A 19,583-nucleotide genomic window follows, 5' to 3' on the forward strand; every position below is an offset into this window, starting at 1 on the left:
ATTGAACAGAAATCATCTGTGCTTTGTGTCCCTCCTATTTGCTTTTTCTCATCAGAGCTGCTCATGCCACAGGTGATGAGTATGTAGTGAGTTTGTAGCTGTGATGGTTGCATAGTGTCATTACTAACTCACATTATATAAGGGTTCGAATGTGATCTTACTTTATTTTTTCAAGTCAGCTTGAAGTGGCAGAACTTTCTTCTCTGAAGGCTAATGGTGAGGAAATTTATGATGTGACTATTTCAATTAATTGAATGTTTCGGTTAAAATGAGCAGCAATATTCAGTGGTTTGATAGAAAATGAGTAGCTGTCAGTGTTGTCCTACAGAGGCCAAGTTTGTAGTCTTGCTGCTACTTTTTAATTGCTTTTCTATTTCATACAGTACAGTGAGAAACTAGAATTTATGCAGTTAGGAGATGAGAAATAGTAACTAAACTGCCCATAATCATCTTCTGTGTCTGCTTTTTTGAAAGGAGAAGAACATGAAATGTAAAATCTCCTGGAGAGATAATCTTGGAGAGATAATCTTGGAGAGCTGCAAACAATTAAACCTGCAAAGGGGGAGGGGCAGACCAGCAGAGAGGTGAAATTTGGGATAGTGGGCTTAGGCAGAGGTCATATTCAGCTTTCATTGATTTGGGAGATCTCCATATCAGGAGGGAACAGTTGTGCTTGTTGGTAAGTTGGCAAGAGGACTGGAAAAGCAGTAATCCAGGAACAGAGACAGTGGATATTTTAGCTGCATTTGAAGTAAAGTAAGTGTATGTGTGAAAAAGAGGACAAGGAACACAAATTTATGGTGGAGAGGTTCCCTTACTCTGAAGGGAAGATGAAGGTCAAAAAACAAAGCAAACAGTACTTCCTTGTTTACTTGTTCTGATGGTAAAAATTAAAATGTGTTTTATTGGAATGTAACTTTAAACTCATGTAGAATGGTGCTAGTATTTACAGCTTCTGGTTTGGTTTGGAGATAAATCCCATCCTGCTTATTTTAGTTCAGAATACTATATCATGTTACTAACAAATTCATTGATTAGTGTTAGACTGCATTTCCAAAGTATACCTGAAGGTATCTATTACAAAATATACCTATTCTTTCACTTCACATCTCTGGTCAGGATGCTGCAGTTGCTTTTCCTGTAGGTTCAATACAAGGTGTTTATCCTCAGAGCTTTAATTTCCTGGCACTGGGAGGAGCTGGGACAACACTCAAGATCAGAAAAGGCAGATACTTGTTTCCAGTGTGTTTTCATACTGCTGGAAATGTGATATTTTTTATCTCTGTTTCGCAACACAGTTTACTTGGTGTTTTCAGCAGAACTTGTCTGTCAGCCTTCAGGACACTACACAAGTCTCATCAGTATATTGTTGCTAATGATTTGGCCTTGCCATTGTGTGTGATCACCCACATGCAGATTTCTAATTAATGGACTCCACTGCCTTGGTGATGGTTGCTGTAATACTAAATGTAATTGTAGATTTTTCAAATGTTTCAAGGTTACAAATAATTTACTCTGTTTTCAAATTGCTTTTTGCTCTTCTTTCTACCATTAAACAAAATATTTTTATTTTCACCAGTATTTTTTTGTGGGTTTGTTTGGTGCTAGATCAATAACATAGTTGTAAAAAAGACTGTGTGAGTTTTAGGTGAATTTTAAACTATGTTGCACTGAAGTGATGCAAAAAACATTGCTGCAGAAGTAGTGATCCACAGTCAAGCCTTTTTCGTCGTGTGGTTATATAGGTAGCTAAGCAATGTAGTGAAGTTCTGCATGTTGGTGGTGTAGCAGCACTGTGTGCAAATTCCCAGAACGTTTTATATCCTTTCTTCCCTCTGAAAGCTGTCAGCCCCAAGTATTGGCCAAATTGGCTCATGAGCAGTGCCCTAAGGCAAAGTGCCTTTTACCTCCAGGAGCTGAGCCCTTTGCCTTCATACCGCACCAGCTCTTGCTGGTATGGGGAACAAAGTGTAGGTCACGACCCAAATTCTTATCCCTAGTGTGAGGCTGAAGCATGTCGCTTCTGAAATCTCTTATTGACGTGTAAGTTCTCTCAGCTGTTAATGTACATCTGGAAACTCAGGCATGGAAAGATTTGCTAAACAATATTTCTTTTTCTAATTATATTCCCTATTACTCGTCAACATATGTCTGGTTTTACTTACGGTATTTCTTCTAAGCTTGAAAGATTAAAGTTGTACATTGATTAAACTTGCGCTGTTACATGAAGTGTGTAAGTTTAAATTTTGTTTGGGTATCTCATTACTAATTTAGTGATTAGCACAGAGCCCTTTATAGTTTTCAGTGCTGTAATAACACTTCACCCAGTGATGCAGTAAATGTGGGAGGAAATAGCCTAGTCTGTTTTCAGTCTTTCCATTTTGTAATGTGACATTATTTGCCCTTCAGGAAAGTGGTGTTAATTAAGGCTTTGCTGGGAAAGATACCCATACTCTTTTCGACCTGTAAAGGTGTTCATCTGTTCCCACGTTTTTCAGTCTTGCTAAATGCTGGAGTTCAGCGGCCAGTGTTTCTGAATAATATCATCTGTGCCTTTTAGTATTCTAATGTATTCTTATTAATATTTCCATTGTATCTCTACTAAAATACTAGTAATAGATTTCTTCATGTGTGTTTCTACAGTATATCTCTTTTTCTTAACTCACAGTAGAATCAGGAATGTTTGGCCACACAGTGAATGAATAAGAATAATGTCAAGTGTTTACTTGTAGAAAGCCTTTGCCAAGATAGAAATACATTTTTTTTCTGCTAGGAAGAGTTGATACGGTAACACTTAAAGCATTTTGCATTTTTTTCTTTACTATTTTTATTTTGCTTTGCCTAATGCAACGTGAACATGGCTTCTCTTCAATTTCTGTCTTACTGAACTGTGAAAAACTTTTGAAGTTTTTCAAAAGAATGAACATTGGTGTAGTTGATAGTAAATTCAGTTTGAAGTTTGGAGATATGTGGAACAGGAGATGTGTTTAAATAGGCTTGTCATGTCATCAGTGTGTCCAGATTTCAAGTGCCCCCATGCTGGCCAGAGAGAAGTTCTGTGAGAAAGATTTCTGTTGCAAAGATGACAACTGTGCAACTTCTGAATTTCTTGATTTTTTTTTTTGTTTGTTTGTTTGTTTGTGGTTTTGTTTGTTTGTTTGTTTTTTTCCCACTGGCTCTGTGACCAGTGTGTTGGGTTGGTTGATTGGTTTTGTGGATTTTTTTCACTGGCTTTGTGGCCAGCCTGATTTTTGCCTTCTCCTTGCTGTCATAAAGCATCGTGTAAAATGGTGTTATAACAGTGATCTTTACAAACGGCAGTTCCTTGCAAAAAACTGATTGTTTCCATCTCCAGTTAAGACGTGAGAAGATTGACCTTGAAAATACTTTGGAACAAGAACAAGAAGCACTAGTGAATCGTCTCTGGAAGAGGATGGATAAACTTGAAGCAGAAAAACGGTTTGTCTTGTTGCAGTGTGCTTTCTTTAATGCCATGTTATAAGAACTCGTTTTGGGGTGGAGAAGAGATGATTAATACCTTACTTTCTTCTTCATGTTTAAGGACAGTTTTGTTAATATGACTCTGAACCTTGACTGGGCCCTTAGAAAATGCCCGAGCCTGGGTGAACTGCAGGTTTTGTAGTTTTATTTTACTGTAGAAGGTGCTCTGAAGAGCTATATGTGATATTCAACAGTGGTAAATTCATAGTAGGATGGGCTATTGGTAGCATTTTTGTACATCTTAAGATTCAAAGCCTTATTTAAGCCAAACCATTTCTGGTTTAATTTGTCTCTGAATGTGTGCCTTCTTACAAGAAACTATGGTGGAGTCAGACCATGCATTAGTACCATGTTGTGTGGTACAAGTGAATAATAGGCCATGTTGTGCTTGCGTAGTGCTATCCCTGCTCTTCAGGGCAGAGTCATCATCATCATGGCCAGTCAACAGGTTTCTAGTGAAGAACAGTTTCATGCTTTCAGGCTGAAAAATTCATCATATCTTAACTCCAAAAGTAATCATTTGGAGCAATGAATATCTACCATATTGTTATTATAAGAGAAGTTCATTACTCCTGAATTTACAGTCAGTTATTTCAGCTTTTAGGTATTTGAACCCTTGACTATATGGAATACCTTTTAGTTTGGAGATTTAGAAAAAAAAAAGACAGTGTGACTATGCTTCAGAAAATGTCTGTGATGTTTCCTCTTTTACGGTCAAACACAGAAAAGCTTGTGTTTCACCCTAGACATACTTTACTCATGTTTTCATCTTGGATATGTGTTCTTCCTCTAAGAATGTAAATACAAAAATTCACAAGAGATTAAATTAATTTGATTAGAAATTATTTTGTGGAATAAGTAGTGTTTGATTATAAAACTGACATAACCTATATAGTTCAGAATTTGTTTTTCCTGAACAGAAAACCTTTGGAAGTGTCGTATCTGAATATTTCAGAAAATTTGTCTGTGCTTAGACAACAAATTTTACCTTTTTTTATTCTTGAGTTAAAAAAGAAGACTTTATAAATCCTCCCAAAATTCTCTCCCCAATGACAGTAGTTAAAGTAACCCTTATATACTTGTCAGAATCCTTGCAGTGGGTTTCTGGGGGTTTTAAGAAGGTTTATTTTCAGTAGAACTGAAGGTGAAGTTTGAACTATTTTTCATGCAGAATTTTGCAGGAGAAATTAGACCAGCCAGTATCTGCTCCACCATCACCCAGAGACATATCAATGGAGATAGATTCTCCAGAAAATATGATGAGACATATCAGATTTTTAAAGAATGAAGTGGAGAGGTTGAAGAAACAACTGAGGGCTGCACAGTTACAGCGTGAGTAAACAACTTGGTTTAAATCTTTTTAGGTTTGTGTAATGCAAGATTTTTATATATATATATATATATATATCAATGAGTTTGAATTTAAGGTAGAAGTAGAAAAAATAGGGCATTTGGGATTCAGATATTTTCGTAATTGCAGTATTATTGCTTCTTGATGTATTCAGGTGCAGTTTAGGGGTTTTTAGCTTTACTAAAAAGGTGTCTGGAAGAATCAATAATTTTTTCTTTAATATCTTGGGCCAGAAGAAATGTGTTTATCTTTTTTAAAAAATTTCTATCTGGATTTCATCAGTTCTCATTGTCTAGTGCCTAGTTCTGAGTCAGTGGCATTATATTTCAATTAATAAGTGAGTAGATACCTAACCACAACAGAAGAGTTTGAGTAAGTGGGGAATGAGAAGTGTTTTCCCCCTCTAGTGTGCTGATCTTGACAGGCTAACTGCAATATTTCTACTGCTGTTTAGGAGAAATAGCTTGCCAGAGGCAGTCACCTTCCTTAAATACAGAGATGATGGGATTTTGCAGAGGCCTTGTGCAGAAGTTTGTGGTATTAATAATTTGTGTCAGTTAAAAGAAGATAAGGGCTGCTTATCTTTGTACCTGCCAATTCTGCACTGCAGCCTTCACTTACTGAACTTCAGGAGGAGAGCAAGGCCTTAGATTCAAAGTACTCTGTACAAATTTAGCATAATTAATTTCATTTCAAGTGTTCTTTATTAAGGGATTTATCTTTGAATTTCTGTGATTTAGAGTAAAAATTTAGAAGCATTCAAATTCAAATTCTCATTGAAAATAAAATCTAGGTTTTAAAGTACCTTCTGTTCATGAACGAATTAAACCAAGCTTCAATATGAATAGCAATACTGATAGAAATAGTGGATGTGCTAGCTGGCAACCAGGTGAAACTGAAATGCATTTTCAGTTTCATGTTTGCAATATGTTTTCATTAGAGAATCTCTAGTATTATTCATAAGTACTTAATAAAATCTGCTTAGTGAATTCTGATATTGGAATTACATTTTGTCTTCCTGAAACACTTTTTAGTCTAGGAACAGTTTCGATAAATAGTAGCTTTAAATAAGTGATGCTGTTACATTTAGCAGTGATACTTCCACAGAAGAGAGAGAAATCATGTATTGTTGATAGTTTGGGAGCAATATTCTAAAACAAATATTCTTTTGATTGAAGACTGTTTAAGTGGTATTTGCTGGACTTGTTTAGGATTACAAACTCAAATTGCACTTTGGTGTGCATAGGAAACCACTTGTTGGCTTTTAATATCAGTACACGTCCTGTTGGCCAATCTCTATGATAAAAACGTGTAATTGAAAGAATGCTATAGCATACATAATAAGGTAGCAATTTAATACAAATTTGAGTGGTTTGGGTTTCAGAACTTGTTTTGTGCTTCCTCCTTTGAAAAGGAAATATACCTTTAAAATAATTTCTTCCACGTGTTGCAGTAAAATCTTTGCAACCATGGAACCACATTATTTTAATGGAGCATAAATCATTGTTGTCCTTCTTTGTGGTTTTGGTTTTATTATTTTCTTCATTACTTTTTTTTTTCCTCTTCTTTTTTCAAATTCATTTAGGTAAATACTTAATACTAGTTTTGCTTTTAACCTTTTATTTCCAAAATCGGTAATTTATTTTAGTAGCTACTGTTCCGAATTGGGCATTGAACTATTGACTTAGAGATTTGAATTTTGAGTGGCCCATCCTAAGCATTTTTACACCCTCATTCTTGAAGTACTGGAGTAAAATTAGGCACAATGTATTTACCTGTTTGTGAATTTCAGTCAAATTTTAACAAAATTTGGAATTTCAGATTCAGAGAAGATGGCACAATATTTAGAAGAGGAGCGGCATATGAGAGAAGAAAACTTGAGACTTCAAAGAAAATTACAGAGGGAAATGGAACGTAGGGAAGCACTCTGCAGGCAACTGTCAGAAAGTGAATCCAGCTTAGAAATGGACGACGAAAGGTTTGTATTTTCTAGTGATCCAGATATGTTGGCATTCAGCTTCTTAATCAATAGTCATACTTATTTTTGAATATTATAGAATAAGTATTTATAGAAATAACCTGTATGTGGGCTTCATCTACATATCAGATTTCGCCATGGCCCAGGAATATTTTTAGTAGAAATGTGTCACACCTGTATAGAAATGGCATTATTTTTAACAATGAGAAAGAACATATTGTACCTGAGAATTGCTTAGGGTTTTGATAATACATATTGAAATAAATATAGCTGTGTAGTTGAGATTCAGGATAAGTCAATTATAGTACCTTTGTTTTGTTCCTAACTGGTAGGAATTCCGTGAGCTAGGCACAACATCCTTACTTAGGGCTAACTAGTCCTTTGCAGAAGTGTTTGATTTCCAAACCATAATATCCTTGATTTTTTTTTTTTTTTTTTTTTTTTTTTTTCCTCTACTGCAAGCTGCATTGCTTGTGCTGACCTTACAGGATTAGTCTTGAGTTTTTCTTCATAATGCCTTTTAGTGTTTTCTCACTTCATAATCGTATGAGTGTTGTAACTTGAAAGAGGTTTTTCAGTACACTGACTAGAACATTCTTATTTCTTACCAAATGCTCATTTTTTGTTGTACTGTTTTACACTATTTTGGATTTATACTGGTCCCTTAAAAAGAAAGGTTAAAAGTTACCCTGTGCTGTGTATTCTTCTGATACTGAGCTATTTCTTCTTGAGTCATCAGTATATTTGATATAAGCCATAATCTACCAGAAACAAAGTATCAGATATTTTGTTTCAAGGAGCACACTGAAAGTTCAAGGTACTGTTTTCATTTCAATGAAATACTAGGCAACTAACACATATTGCAGTAGCATCTGGTATTAAGATGTAGTGGATGCTGTATAAATTGATGGAAACACAGGATTCTTGTGTTTGTGTAATGTAAATACTGCATTTACAGTATTTAAATTGTAATGTAAATACAGTTAAAATCTGAATATATGTGAATTATCAGTATTAATCCAAAATTGCAGAGTATCCTATTTTTGTTTTTGTCAATTTCTTGTAGGTAGTGGTAATCAATAAAATGCAGTAAAATTTGATTAACTGTTCTGTACTTCCAAGAAATTTCATTGTTGTGTTGGTTTTCTTGGTACTACAAAAGCGTGACAGACTCACTCCAAAACAGGCATTCACAGTGTAAGTAATACAAAGCAAAGGGAAGGATAAAGCAGGTATTAGAGTGGTTAGTCTTAGGAGAACTCTGTAGACAGAATAACTATGGAACTATGTGCAGTAATTATTTTAAAATAATTTTTTGTCAGCTTACATTGTCATCCTAAAAATGATGGTGGTGATGGATTAGATATCCGTTTTTTCAGTTTCATTCTGTTAGCTGATGGTACTTATTTTTTGTAGGTGGGGGTAGATTAGCTATTTTACTGAATGCAAAATACAGCTCTCCCTAAAATTCCTCCTCCTGACTAGCAATAACTTTGTCTTCTCAATCCTCCATCCTGTTCTCTGGAGTAGTAGGGAAATACCTGAAAACAGGAAGCATGCAAATGATGTGCTGCTGTTCCATATCACCTGATCCAGGTATTAAGATGACTTACAGAAAATTGTCTTTATGTAGAATAAAATATGATGAATATGATAAAATGACGAAGACAACTGCCTTGCTTTAATACACGTACTGTCTGCATTACAAGTTTTTCAGTGTTGCAGAGGTGGTCTAGTCAGTTCAATTTTGCTAACCTTGCCACTGGTAGCTCTTCAGAAAACGTAAATTTTATTAAACTTTAATTTGCCAGTTTGATAATTTTGTGGTGTTCTCTATTGCAGCCACTTGTATTACCTGATCCACCCAAATTTCAACCAGTTTTGGTATCACTGCAGTGTACTGCCTATGTTAGGTGGTGTGGCTTAGTAATACCCTGGTTTGAAAAGTAAGATGCAGTAGCAAAATATGTTTCAAATAGTTTATGAAATGGCTCACAGACCCTGAAGTAGTCATCACTGTGAGTTCCACTGAATAGGAATATTTTTAATGCTGCTTCATGTTGTGGGTTTTTTGTCTGTGATTGGGAAATAAATGTAGCTACTAAGAATTTCTGAGAACATAGTGGTAGAAGGGGAGACAAGTAAGAGTCAGTGGGCTGTTAGATAGCTAATTTTGCCTGCTGCTCTACGAAGTACAGTAAAGAAAATACAGTTAAATGTAATAATATAAACCCTGATGCACTGATTTGCAACCAGATGTGCAGGAGATGGTGAGGAGGGGAGCCTCTAATCTAGGCAATGACTGAAAAATCTAGGTGGAGAGTCTTGCATAAGCAAGTCGCCCTCAAAGCTGCTAGGCTAGTGCTTTGGGAAAAAATACACAAAATTACTTTTGAGATAAAAACTAAGTGGCAAGTGGGAGCAATTGCTATGATTTTTACCTTCTTTTAGAAAGCACTTGATGGCTGTGAAGTTTCACTGTATTCAGTGAGTAAAGTTCAAATAAAAGTTCAAATAAATACCACTGGAATTATTACAGGTGGGGAAAAATGCCTTGCCTGAGGTTCTGATCTGTTCAGTTTATGACTGTAAGAGTGGTAGGTGTCTTACAACACAACCTTTAGTGAGAGGAAGTCCAGGATTCAAAACTTCTGTCTGTTCCATTGATGAGATGAGCATGATGAGCAAATGGCTAAACATATACACCAGAGGTATTAAAGCAGGGAACAGACAGGTTTTTTTAAGTGTGAGGCTGATAAGCTGTTGGAACAAATTATCAATACTTTAATGATTTTTTTGCATCCCTTTTCATGATTTCAGATTAGTGCTGAATGCCCTTCTTGGAAAATACACTTCAGCCAGACAAGCTATTGAATAGTTCAGTGTAGAAATTACATGTAAAGTGCAAAAATGTAGTTAAAGTCAGATCAGATTACATGATTTATACCTCTGGCCTTTAATATGTACTATTGTAATCATATACAACTCGTACAGTTTTAACTGCAAATGACTAAGATATATCCAGCTTTTTCTATTGGAAGTTAAGCTAGTAGCTGAGCCTTCAACAGCGATGAGAGCTCCTGTCATGACTTCGTAAAGGTGACTGGTCCTTCGTTCATCTAATGTGATTTTTATGGGAATTGAAAAAATCAGTGAAACATTTAAAACATGGTACATTTTAAAAGCTTTGATCTAATCATTCTTTATCTTTTTTTGTTAGATATTTTAATGAGATGTCTGCACAAGGATTAAGACCTCGCACTGTGTCCAGTCCTATCCCTTATACACCCTCACCAAGTTCTAGCAGACCTATATCACCTGGTAAATATTTAACCCAGTTTCTAAAATTATTGTATGCATCACACAGTAATGAGCCCTATTAATATGTTTAGGTCAGTAGCCTTTCAAAGCTAGTCTGGGGGAAAAAAGAAATTATCATAAATGTAAGAAGAGTTTTGCTTTAGATGTCTTCTAGTGCAGCATGTTTTCAGATGGTTCTGTTTTGCACTGTGAACAGATATTAAACATCGGTTAAGTAGCTATCACTTGAAGTTTTATTTCTTTTCTCTCTTTTTCTCTCCTATTCTCTTCTTTCTTTCTTCTTCCTCCTCTCCCCCATCCCCTGAAGTTGCCCAGCAGATTGCATAGTTCATACAGATTTCTGGAGTTTGATGAGCTAGTAATGAGGATGCTATTGTGCTCTGAATCAAAACTTCTTATAGAAGTGTAATCATAAATGTGTTTGGAAAAAAAAGTCAATTTCCATTTCTCTTTAGTAGAGAAGTGGCTTTTGTGCTTCTATTTTCTACTGTAAAACAGTAACTATAAAATTAAGAATTCCTGTCTCTAGTACTTTATATAAAACAAAGGCAAACTAACCTTTTCTGAATTTTTACTTACTTACTTAGTATATATATATTTTTTTTTAACTCAAAGGAAATGTATTTTTGTTACTAACATTTACTGACAAATTTAAAATCTCTTAAAATTGCGCTTGGACATTCATTAAAAGTTGATGGCCATGGATGTTGTATGGCTATCACAAACTCACTTGGATGTAAAGAAGTGAATCCCACATGCCCTGCTTTCCCAAGTTCACCTTTAGAACCTGTTGGACAGAGTCCTGCAGTAAGGGCAAATGAGATGTGCTCTGTATTGACACATTCTGCAAGGTGGGATTGAGATATTTTATTGCACAGGTCTGCTAGAACATACAAAATGTATTTAAACTGTAATTTTCAAGATTGACTTTAGTTTTTCAGAAGGACTCAAAACAGTTTTTATCCAGGTGTTGCAAAAAGACTAAGCATATATAAAAACTAGCTGTGGTCATAAACCACGTTACATTGTTAGAGATTAACATTTTTTCGATGTTCTGCAAGGTATGTTGCCAAGGAAATGATACGTATTTTCTTTGTCCTGTAACTGCATGTACAGAAACATGGTTATGCTAACAAGTGTTCTGGAGTAACTACTGTGGGCATTCATGGTTATACATGTGCAGCCTTCATAATAATACAGTATTCAACTGCATATTGTATCTCCAGTCCTCACAGTGGTTATAATTAAAGTTATGTGTAGGAAATACTATCTGGTCATTTATAGACTTGCACACTAGATTACCTAGAAATTGACCCAATTTAGATTCTGATGTGTCAGTACAGGGTTACTCTGCTGATTTGTTCCTGCACTGGGGCTAAGGCACATTCCTTGTTGCCTGTGGACTTCCCATCAGTAGTTGATAGAACAGTGCTTTATTCTAGTGGGAATTACATCCCACAGACAAGGGAAGAAAAAGTCAAACACAAAGCTGAAACACATTCTGAAGCAGTTAAAAATAACACAGCTGAAATGATAGTTTCTAACAGAGTTCACAGTTTTGGTAATGTTGGTACAGTAAAGGTTCCAGGCTAGCACTTCTGCACAGGCAGCTATGTTATTATTCACATCTGATAAATTAATACCCATAGTTTGGAAGTGTCAGACCTCAGACGGGTAGAAGCAGTATCTTTTTAGAGACCTAATGAGATGAATGGGGAATTTTGTACAGCTGTCTGGTGTACATGAATGCAGTAAAGGATGAAAACATAGGGTTTGAGACTACTTGATACTGTAAGACACTGTCAAAAGTGTCAGCACATATTAATACAACAGTTGTATTTTGCACCTAGTAGTTGTATGACTTGTCATGTTTCTTTTGGGGAATAATGTGCCTGAATTTGTGAAAACATAATTTGAAACCAATTAGAAATGCTGTCATTTCATATGGATAGCTGGTCAGGTGTAATGGGCCAGATTCTGACTCCTGAAAACTCCAGAGTCCTTTGTGCTTGTGTGGCTTGAGATGCTGCTTTTGAGGACTCTTTCAGGTTGAGATACTGATAAGATTTCTAGCACAGTTATGGAACTTCAAAGACTGTGGAAGTATTGCTGCTCTAGGCCGCTGGCAATTAGTTACTCTAATTACCACTTAGTTTTTAGTGTAGTTAAACTGTTTATGCTTTTCTTCTTCAGCTAGGCTAGGTAGAGATTTTGGCCTGCAGAGATAAAGCTACCTTGGATCTACATGCAGTAATCTGTTATTGTTTCTTTGACTGCTACCTAGACTTGCATTTGTAAAACTTTTGGAGCTGGTTTATCCCAAAGCAGTCTAAAATTGTAGTGTTGTGAAGGAGACTTGAAGTGTATTTTTTGCCTTTTACTCTCTTGGGCTCTTGTCTCTGACTTGCAACAGATTGTCACCTACCTGAACATTATTTTGTTTCTGTCCTTGCACCTACAGAAACACTTTATTAATAAAACATGTGCTGTACATACGATTAGATTGTATAGTCAAAAAAATCAGATTAATTTTGTTAATTTGTATTGTTTAACTACTCTAAAGGGCCAGTGATTATATTGGAGTTGGTTGTAATTTGCACCTGGCATGCATTGTAGATGTAGCAGAATCAAACTTTGAATTGATTAAGCAATGGGAGTATGTTTTCTTAGATGACTTTATTAATGACCTGAGGCTTGGTTTTTCCCCCATCCTCCAAGATCTTGCCTCATCAGTTGTAGGCAGAAACACAGATACATGTAGTTAAGGACAAAGGTGGGTGTTGGTGCGTAGTGTAGCAGCAATGGCATTGTTTTACACTGATTCAGTTTTGAAGTGTAAAAACTGTTAAATCCAGTGTGCTGCTATAGAAGTTTAATACACCATTAAACATTTTTCTTGGTCATAGTTCTCTAAAGCAGTTGCTAGTGTCTAATACAGAACAGCTGGGAAAAGTCTCCTACCTTATTGATATTTTTATTAGAAGGCAATAATGAGCTAGAGGTTTTGAAAATGTGCTATTTTGAGAAATACTCAAAATGTTCAGAACAGGTCTGAACTTTGAACACTTAGCAGTTGCTGTTTCTGTTTATCTGCTTTTTTGTAAATTAGTTCTTAGAGAACGGAAATATTTAGGTGGAAGAATTAGATATTTGCACTTTTGAATACTAGGATTTCCTTAATGTGGATAAAATGAATTTTCAATGTTAGTTGCTAGCCTAGTCCAGCTAGCAACTAATCCCGGAATGGTTTAGCTTCACAGCCCCGAAGATCTTTGGGTCCCTGCCTGTAAACACCAAGGCAAAACAGGAGGGAGCCTGGGTGTGCATCTGGTATGTCTTGGAGGAGCCACCTACATCCAGTTTCTTTGTGGAAGCTTGTAGTACCCCAGTGCTAGATGGCTTCTCAAGGCACCACCTCTCTAGTTCTTCAGGCTGTATGTGTTCAGGGAGCCATTTCCTCTGAGGAGAAGGCTGGATGGAAATGCTTGTAGACTAAAACCAAGCTACCAAGGGAGCCTTACATCATTTATGTTAAGTGAAAAATTGTGTTTAACATTGTGTAATGTATGTTTTGTAACATATCGTAGTAAACCTACAGAAGAAGAAATTAATTCTACATCACAGTTTTCAGTTCAATGAGTATTTTTAGATGCCTGATCTGGTGGTGGTTACCATTTCTTAACCTGTCATTGATTTAATTTTAAATTAAAACATTTTAAAAACCTTCACAAATTGGTTTGTAATATAAACAAGAATGTTGATGTTAGCTTGTTTTAACAATTTCTAGGTCTGTCATATGCAAGTCACACAGTTGGTTTCACACCACCAACTTCACTGACTAGAGCTGGAATGTCTTACTACAATTCCCCCGGCCTCCATGTACAACATATGGGACCATCCCATGGTATTACAGTAAGTATTTAAAATAGTAAATACTTGTCAGTTTGTTTTCTAAAAGTTATAATTGCTTGTCCTTAAGCTTTTTTACAGAACATTTTTGTAAATGTTTGTTTTTGTCTCCTTACTCCAAGATATCTATTGCTGCTTTCTTCAATCCTGATTTTCCTCTTCACCCCTCAGAAACTGATTCTTTTTGGAGAACCTTATTTTCTGCAAAAGAATAGGATGTATAATCATCTTAAGGACAGTAAATAGGTATCATCTTATGGCTCAGCAGGCAGGGTGTGAGAAGTGATGTTCTAAACTACTAAGCCTATCCCGGGAAGTAAAAGCATTGCTTTCATTTTTCTCCTAGTCTCCACCATCTGACGGATGAGTCATCTGAGGTTGCTCCAAGCTCAGGTTTTCTTCAGGATGACACAATGCTACCATCATGTCACTGTAACAGGCAGTTAACTCTTACTTTCTGTTCTCATAATATAAGCATTTGTTAGGGCAATTTCTCCTTTCAACTGGAATGATTTCTTTTTACCTGTGATGTTTGATGCATTTCTACTTAATCATGTTAATTCTAAGTATTTGTGGAGCTCAGTGAGCGAACAGAGCCTAAATATTAACTATTTAGCAAAATACCTTATAGTTGTATCAAGACCGTTTTATTTTTCTCAACAGGTATGGTAGTATGTAACTATCCTGCAGGGTTTTTACATATAATTGTCATTCTTAGATATGAAAACATGTTTCAATAGAATTTTTAGTAGAAAGCTAAAATATTACTGCTTCTAAAATTGCTTAGGCGAATATGCAAGAATGATTGTTGGTTTCATTTAGCAAAGATTGTTTGGAACTCTACAGTAGTGGTTAGAACAGGAAGGAAGCTGGAGTTCAGCAGTAAGGTGGAATCCCAGTCTGTGTCATGTGAGTTAGTCACAAGGTCTTTGTGCTTCTGGAAAACGTGGCACCTAATTTTATAAATAGGGCTTTCAAGGAATTTGTTCTGTTAAGTCTTTGTGAAATAGTACTCTTCTTGAAACTGTAAATTAATTGGTGTCACACTGAGTTGCTATGAAAAAGAACGTCTTCAGGACAAAATGCTAACTGTTTTGGGAAGGGTTTTGGTAAGTAGCTTTTGGCTTTGTCTCAATACTGAAACTGGATCTCTTCGTATTATTAGATGTACGCAAACGCAATAAATGACTTTAAATGTTTCAGAGACATCAATCAGTTGTCAAGAATCCCTTGGCTTTTCACATAGAGCGTTAATATGCATAGTTACACAGAAAAATAGATGTTATGTACATTATTTGACTAAACTGCAGTTTGATTCTTGACTTTTTTTTTAATCTCCATTACAGAATAAATTGTCTTTACTTGTAGTACATTCTGTATAGCACTATAATCATGTTTTTCGACAGAGCTGATCATCTGTGGTTGGTCACTAATTGTGGGTGGGTGGTTTGTCATGCCATGCGGTTCTTGATTAATGCTAACTGTAGGTAAGTAGTGAGTGTTTTGGTTTCAAAAGCACAGAAATTAGTGTTGTATAGTGTAGTTTATACTTTTACATTGCTGACATCAAAGCACATCTCCTCCCCCTGCCACTGGTTTGTAAAGATAATAATGGGTTTTAAGTCTTTGTGCAGGTTGTTGAAAATCTGTGGTTTCTGTTGAGGGGAGCTCTCTAACTGCTTTACTCCTGCAGCTCAAAGGGTTGTTCTCCAATACTTTTTGTTCTCCAAAGAACAAGTTGTGTTATGTTTTGGTCTTGCTCCAGTGTGCAGGCTAAAAGTCTTTCAGAAAGCTATTGATTCTGGACAGGCTTCCTGGCATTTGAAACACTTCCACCCACGCTCAGGTGCCACATAGTTGGACTTCGTATGCCAGCAGCATAAAAAGGTTCATCAGCACCTACTGGTTGGGAAAGCACAACTGGGAGGTGATGTCTCTACTTCATCTCTCATTTCTTTTTAGGTTGCTGGTCATCATAGGTAAATGTATCTTCAGGACATATATGCCTTATGTTCATTTCCTGCAAGCTGGCAGGAAGGAATGGGCGTTCCATTTGATGTCAGAAGTACTTCCTCTTTCTTTTGCTATTCCATTTCAGAGTAGCATTTATTTTATTTAACAATTGTATTGTGATTCTTGCAATGTTTTGAAATGGAGTCTTCCCACAGAATTGTTCAGATTTTTGTTATTTTTTTGTTGTTTTGTCTTGTTTTTTCCTTTACTGAGCTCAATAAATTGATTAGAGGACTTGCACCTAATGTTGTTCAGGAGTGTGTTAAACATAATTTCAATATTTGTTCCGCAGAGGCCTTCACCACGAAGAAGTAACAGCCCTGACAAATTTAAACGTCCCACTCCTCCTCCTTCTCCAAACACGCAGACCCCAGTGCAGCCACCTCCGCCACCACCTCCGCCACCTGCGCAACCTACGGTCCAATCCGCAGCACCGCAGTCAGCCACTTTTCAACATTCAGTGCATCCCTCCTCTCAGCCTTAGTGCATGTGCTCAGCAGTCTTTATGTCAGAAGTGGACTCATAACATGGAGCAGTTTACTAAAAGCCAAAGGCTTACTTGGCATATTTGGATTTGACTTATTTGCACTGAGGTTATATAGGCTTCACTGTTAATTGTGTTGTAAACGTTTGTATAAAATGCAGCCAGTGTTGTGGGTCTACAACACTAACTTAACAAAGTTTTCCATCAGTGTTTACTTGAACTACATGTATGTCCATTCTCTGGCTGGAACATTTGCTACTCTGTTTGGTAATACGGCATTATGTCGTTTTGCTTGGCTCCAAAGCTTCATTTTCCTGGCTTTTAGGTTTGTAAAATTAAAGGGATACCTTTTTATATTTTTTCATGACAATTTGCAGAAAACTAAAGGCATGATGGGCTCTATGATAAATTCTGAAACATTACAGTGTTTACCAAGCTTACGGAAAATCAGCACTACATTTCGTAACAGCTTCTAGTGCAAAAGTGAGTCAGACACCCTAATCAGTGCCCAAGACACATTTTATTGTGTAGTAAATAAGCTTAATTCAGCACACAGGACACATCCATACTTCTGTTACAAGCACCTCAAATGTATGGTACAGTCAGAAAATTTTACAGTGAGGGAACTGGCTTGTTGGAGTCTGTGGAATGTACAATTCGTGGACCTTAAGATTTGATGATTTCACTTGACATTTACGTTAACCTGTAAGCTGCCCATACTGTGTGATCTGTCACAATTAACTTCGGTAAGTGTGGTCCTGCCCACAGGTTACTGATAGCTGATTAAAGTGTGCTCTTTGATTTTTTTGCTGCAGAAGGCAACGTGATTGTAGAGAACAGCTGATGATATTTTTTTCCTTGTTAAAATATATTAATTGTGATTCCCCTGAAGCAAAGTTTGAACAGGTATTTTAAATGTTCAAAAGTCTGTTAGAAAATAAGATACGAGCATATAGGAATATATTGGCGTAACAGCCAAAATGTTGTATTGCTTGGTAGAAACAGAGTACAAGAAAGTAGCACAACATGGCACTAATGAATGCTTCTTTAGCAGCCTAAGCCGGTACAATGTATAAAAGAAATGTATTCTGAATACATTCTTTCCATTCATTTAGCACAAATAAATTGGTTTCACTTTGCAGTGGAACAAAGTGTCACTTCTTGATATTGACATCTTACTCGGTTACATTTTTTCTGAGGTTCCTGTGGAGTACTGAGGTTTATACATTATTGATGATTTGAAGTGGTTTACCTCATATATATATGGATATGTGGGCCATGGAAAATGACAAGAGAATGTTTATTTTATGAGAATATGTATGTGGCTATAATCAGAGCAGAACATGAGTAATTTATCTTTTGTTTACAAAAGTTTGACATGCCTAGTGCTTTATTAAGGACATTTTTAAGAAGGAAGTACAGCATTCTGGTGGTATACTAACACTTGTACATATATTTTCATGTTTGCCGCTCACCTATTCAATAAGAATTGAAAACTGAAAATCTTTATTAAAATTAGTGCTCTAAATCAAAATAGTAACGTTGCAAAAGGCTACGCTTAAGGCAAGACTAGAATTTCTTCATGGTAGCTATGTAGTTTCAGCTCCGAGAGGATTTAGAGAAATGCATATCAAGTCTATTACACTTCTTCAACCAATATGGGATCAAGTGCATTATCGAATCACATTAGTTATGGTAGTGACTCCCTAAACAAGTGATTCTCAAGATTGTTACTTACCTAAAATTTGACCAGTGCTTCCATCTGAAAATCATTGACTAGCAGATGCTCACCTTTCCAGAGAGGTAATTCAGCTGTGAGCATTGTAATTAAATAGAACTCCTGAATCAGTGATAGGATTACATGTGAGAAAATTACAGGCAGTCAGAGGTGGGACTAAGGTCAGGGTAAGATTGATCTAGTTTTCCGCTTGTCCTTTTGTAAACATAAGATGAATAAAAAAGTATATTCTTTTATAAGTAGGATTCTAGCTCAAACATACTACTGTTTGAAATGGTGCCCCCCTTTCTGAAGTGCTTTGAGATTCTTGGACATACTCTACAGAGTGGAAATTCAGTGGTGGTAGTATAAGTGCAGGGGGAGGGAGGAAAGGTTTGAGAGTGTCGTTTTAAGATCTTAAAATGGAAAATTGCCTAGAATAATTTACATTTGAAGCATATTCCAAAACTGAATTTGTGTAACCCAAGTTCAGCTGCTATAAAGTGTCTTAATGAACTCTCCTTATTATTCAGTGGGACTGTTACCAGAGGAAAATAAAGAACTGACAAATGTATATTAAATCTTGAAAGTGTAACAAGGCACTAAGTTGGCCTTACCTGAGAACATTGAACAAACATTTGCTTGCAATCAGAAGTGTTAAACTCTATTTGTAGACTTTTTGAATAAGATGAGACATTGTGCACAACCATCTCCTAATAAATGTAAATGGATTTTCAGTTTTCCTTGTGAATTATATTCATGAATTACAATTCTGCAGCTGTGATTTTATCCAGTCTTCTGTAAACTGGAGAAACTCACTTGACAGTGAGGTCCAGCTTACTATGTAGGCTTAAGTGCTTGGCTTCTTTAGTGCAGAAGCACCTGGGTGGGTTTCTGTTATCTTTTTCGTTACTAATGCTTATCAGTTGCGCACTGCATCACTAGTTGTGTAAGGCCACAGAACATTTAGCTGTGATGAGCATTTTGTGAGTGTACCCCCTTACAGCTAAAGGTTAAAAAACACCCCATCTTCTATCTATTCCAGCAGTGCTGTCCTCTCTGACAATCAAGCAGCTTTCTTTTTACTTTTTTTTTTCTCAAGGCATCCAACTCTGAGATTGGAATGCAGCTGATACTCTGTAAAGCGTTGAGTGTTTTATCCATGGTTTGTTCCAGAGAAGTTCTTTGGAAGAAGAAGTGGGACTGTTCGGAAATAGTATTCCAGCTGACAGCCTGAGAAGATTGTTTTAATTACATGTATTCCTCTGAGAGCATATTCCCAAGGGCAGAAAGGGCTGTCAGAGTTTTT

At 36.2% G+C, this 19,583-nt stretch overlaps 1 protein-coding gene across 2 annotated transcripts in view; it reads left to right on the forward strand.

Moving 5' to 3' along the window:
• CCDC6 (coiled-coil domain containing 6) overlaps window positions 1-19,011 on the forward strand; it is a 51,021-nt gene extending 32,010 nt beyond the window's left edge. Inside the window, exons 4-9 of one of the 2 annotated variants that reach the window (XM_062634028.1) lie at window positions 3,356-3,459; window positions 4,673-4,833; window positions 6,674-6,830; window positions 10,051-10,151; window positions 13,939-14,063; window positions 16,366-19,011. In XM_062634028.1, coding sequence (XP_062490012.1) covers window positions 3,356-3,459; window positions 4,673-4,833; window positions 6,674-6,830; window positions 10,051-10,151; window positions 13,939-14,063; window positions 16,366-16,557 — 840 coding nt within the window. In that variant the 3' untranslated portion in view covers window positions 16,558-19,011. Of the gene's footprint in view, window positions 1-3,355; window positions 3,460-4,672; window positions 4,834-6,673; window positions 6,831-10,050; window positions 10,152-13,938; window positions 14,064-14,406; window positions 15,433-16,365 lie in introns of those variants that run through there. The other variant, XM_062634029.1, reaches the window with a different exon arrangement.
• Window positions 19,012-19,583: the final 572 nt, after the last annotated feature.

The sequence above is a fragment of the Pezoporus occidentalis genome, unplaced genomic scaffold (assembly GCF_034315485.1).
Source record: "Pezoporus occidentalis ecotype Australia unplaced genomic scaffold, CSIRO_AGI_Poc_V1 ctg41, whole genome shotgun sequence".
Classification (NCBI taxonomy): domain Eukaryota; kingdom Metazoa; phylum Chordata; class Aves; order Psittaciformes; family Psittacidae; genus Pezoporus; species Pezoporus occidentalis.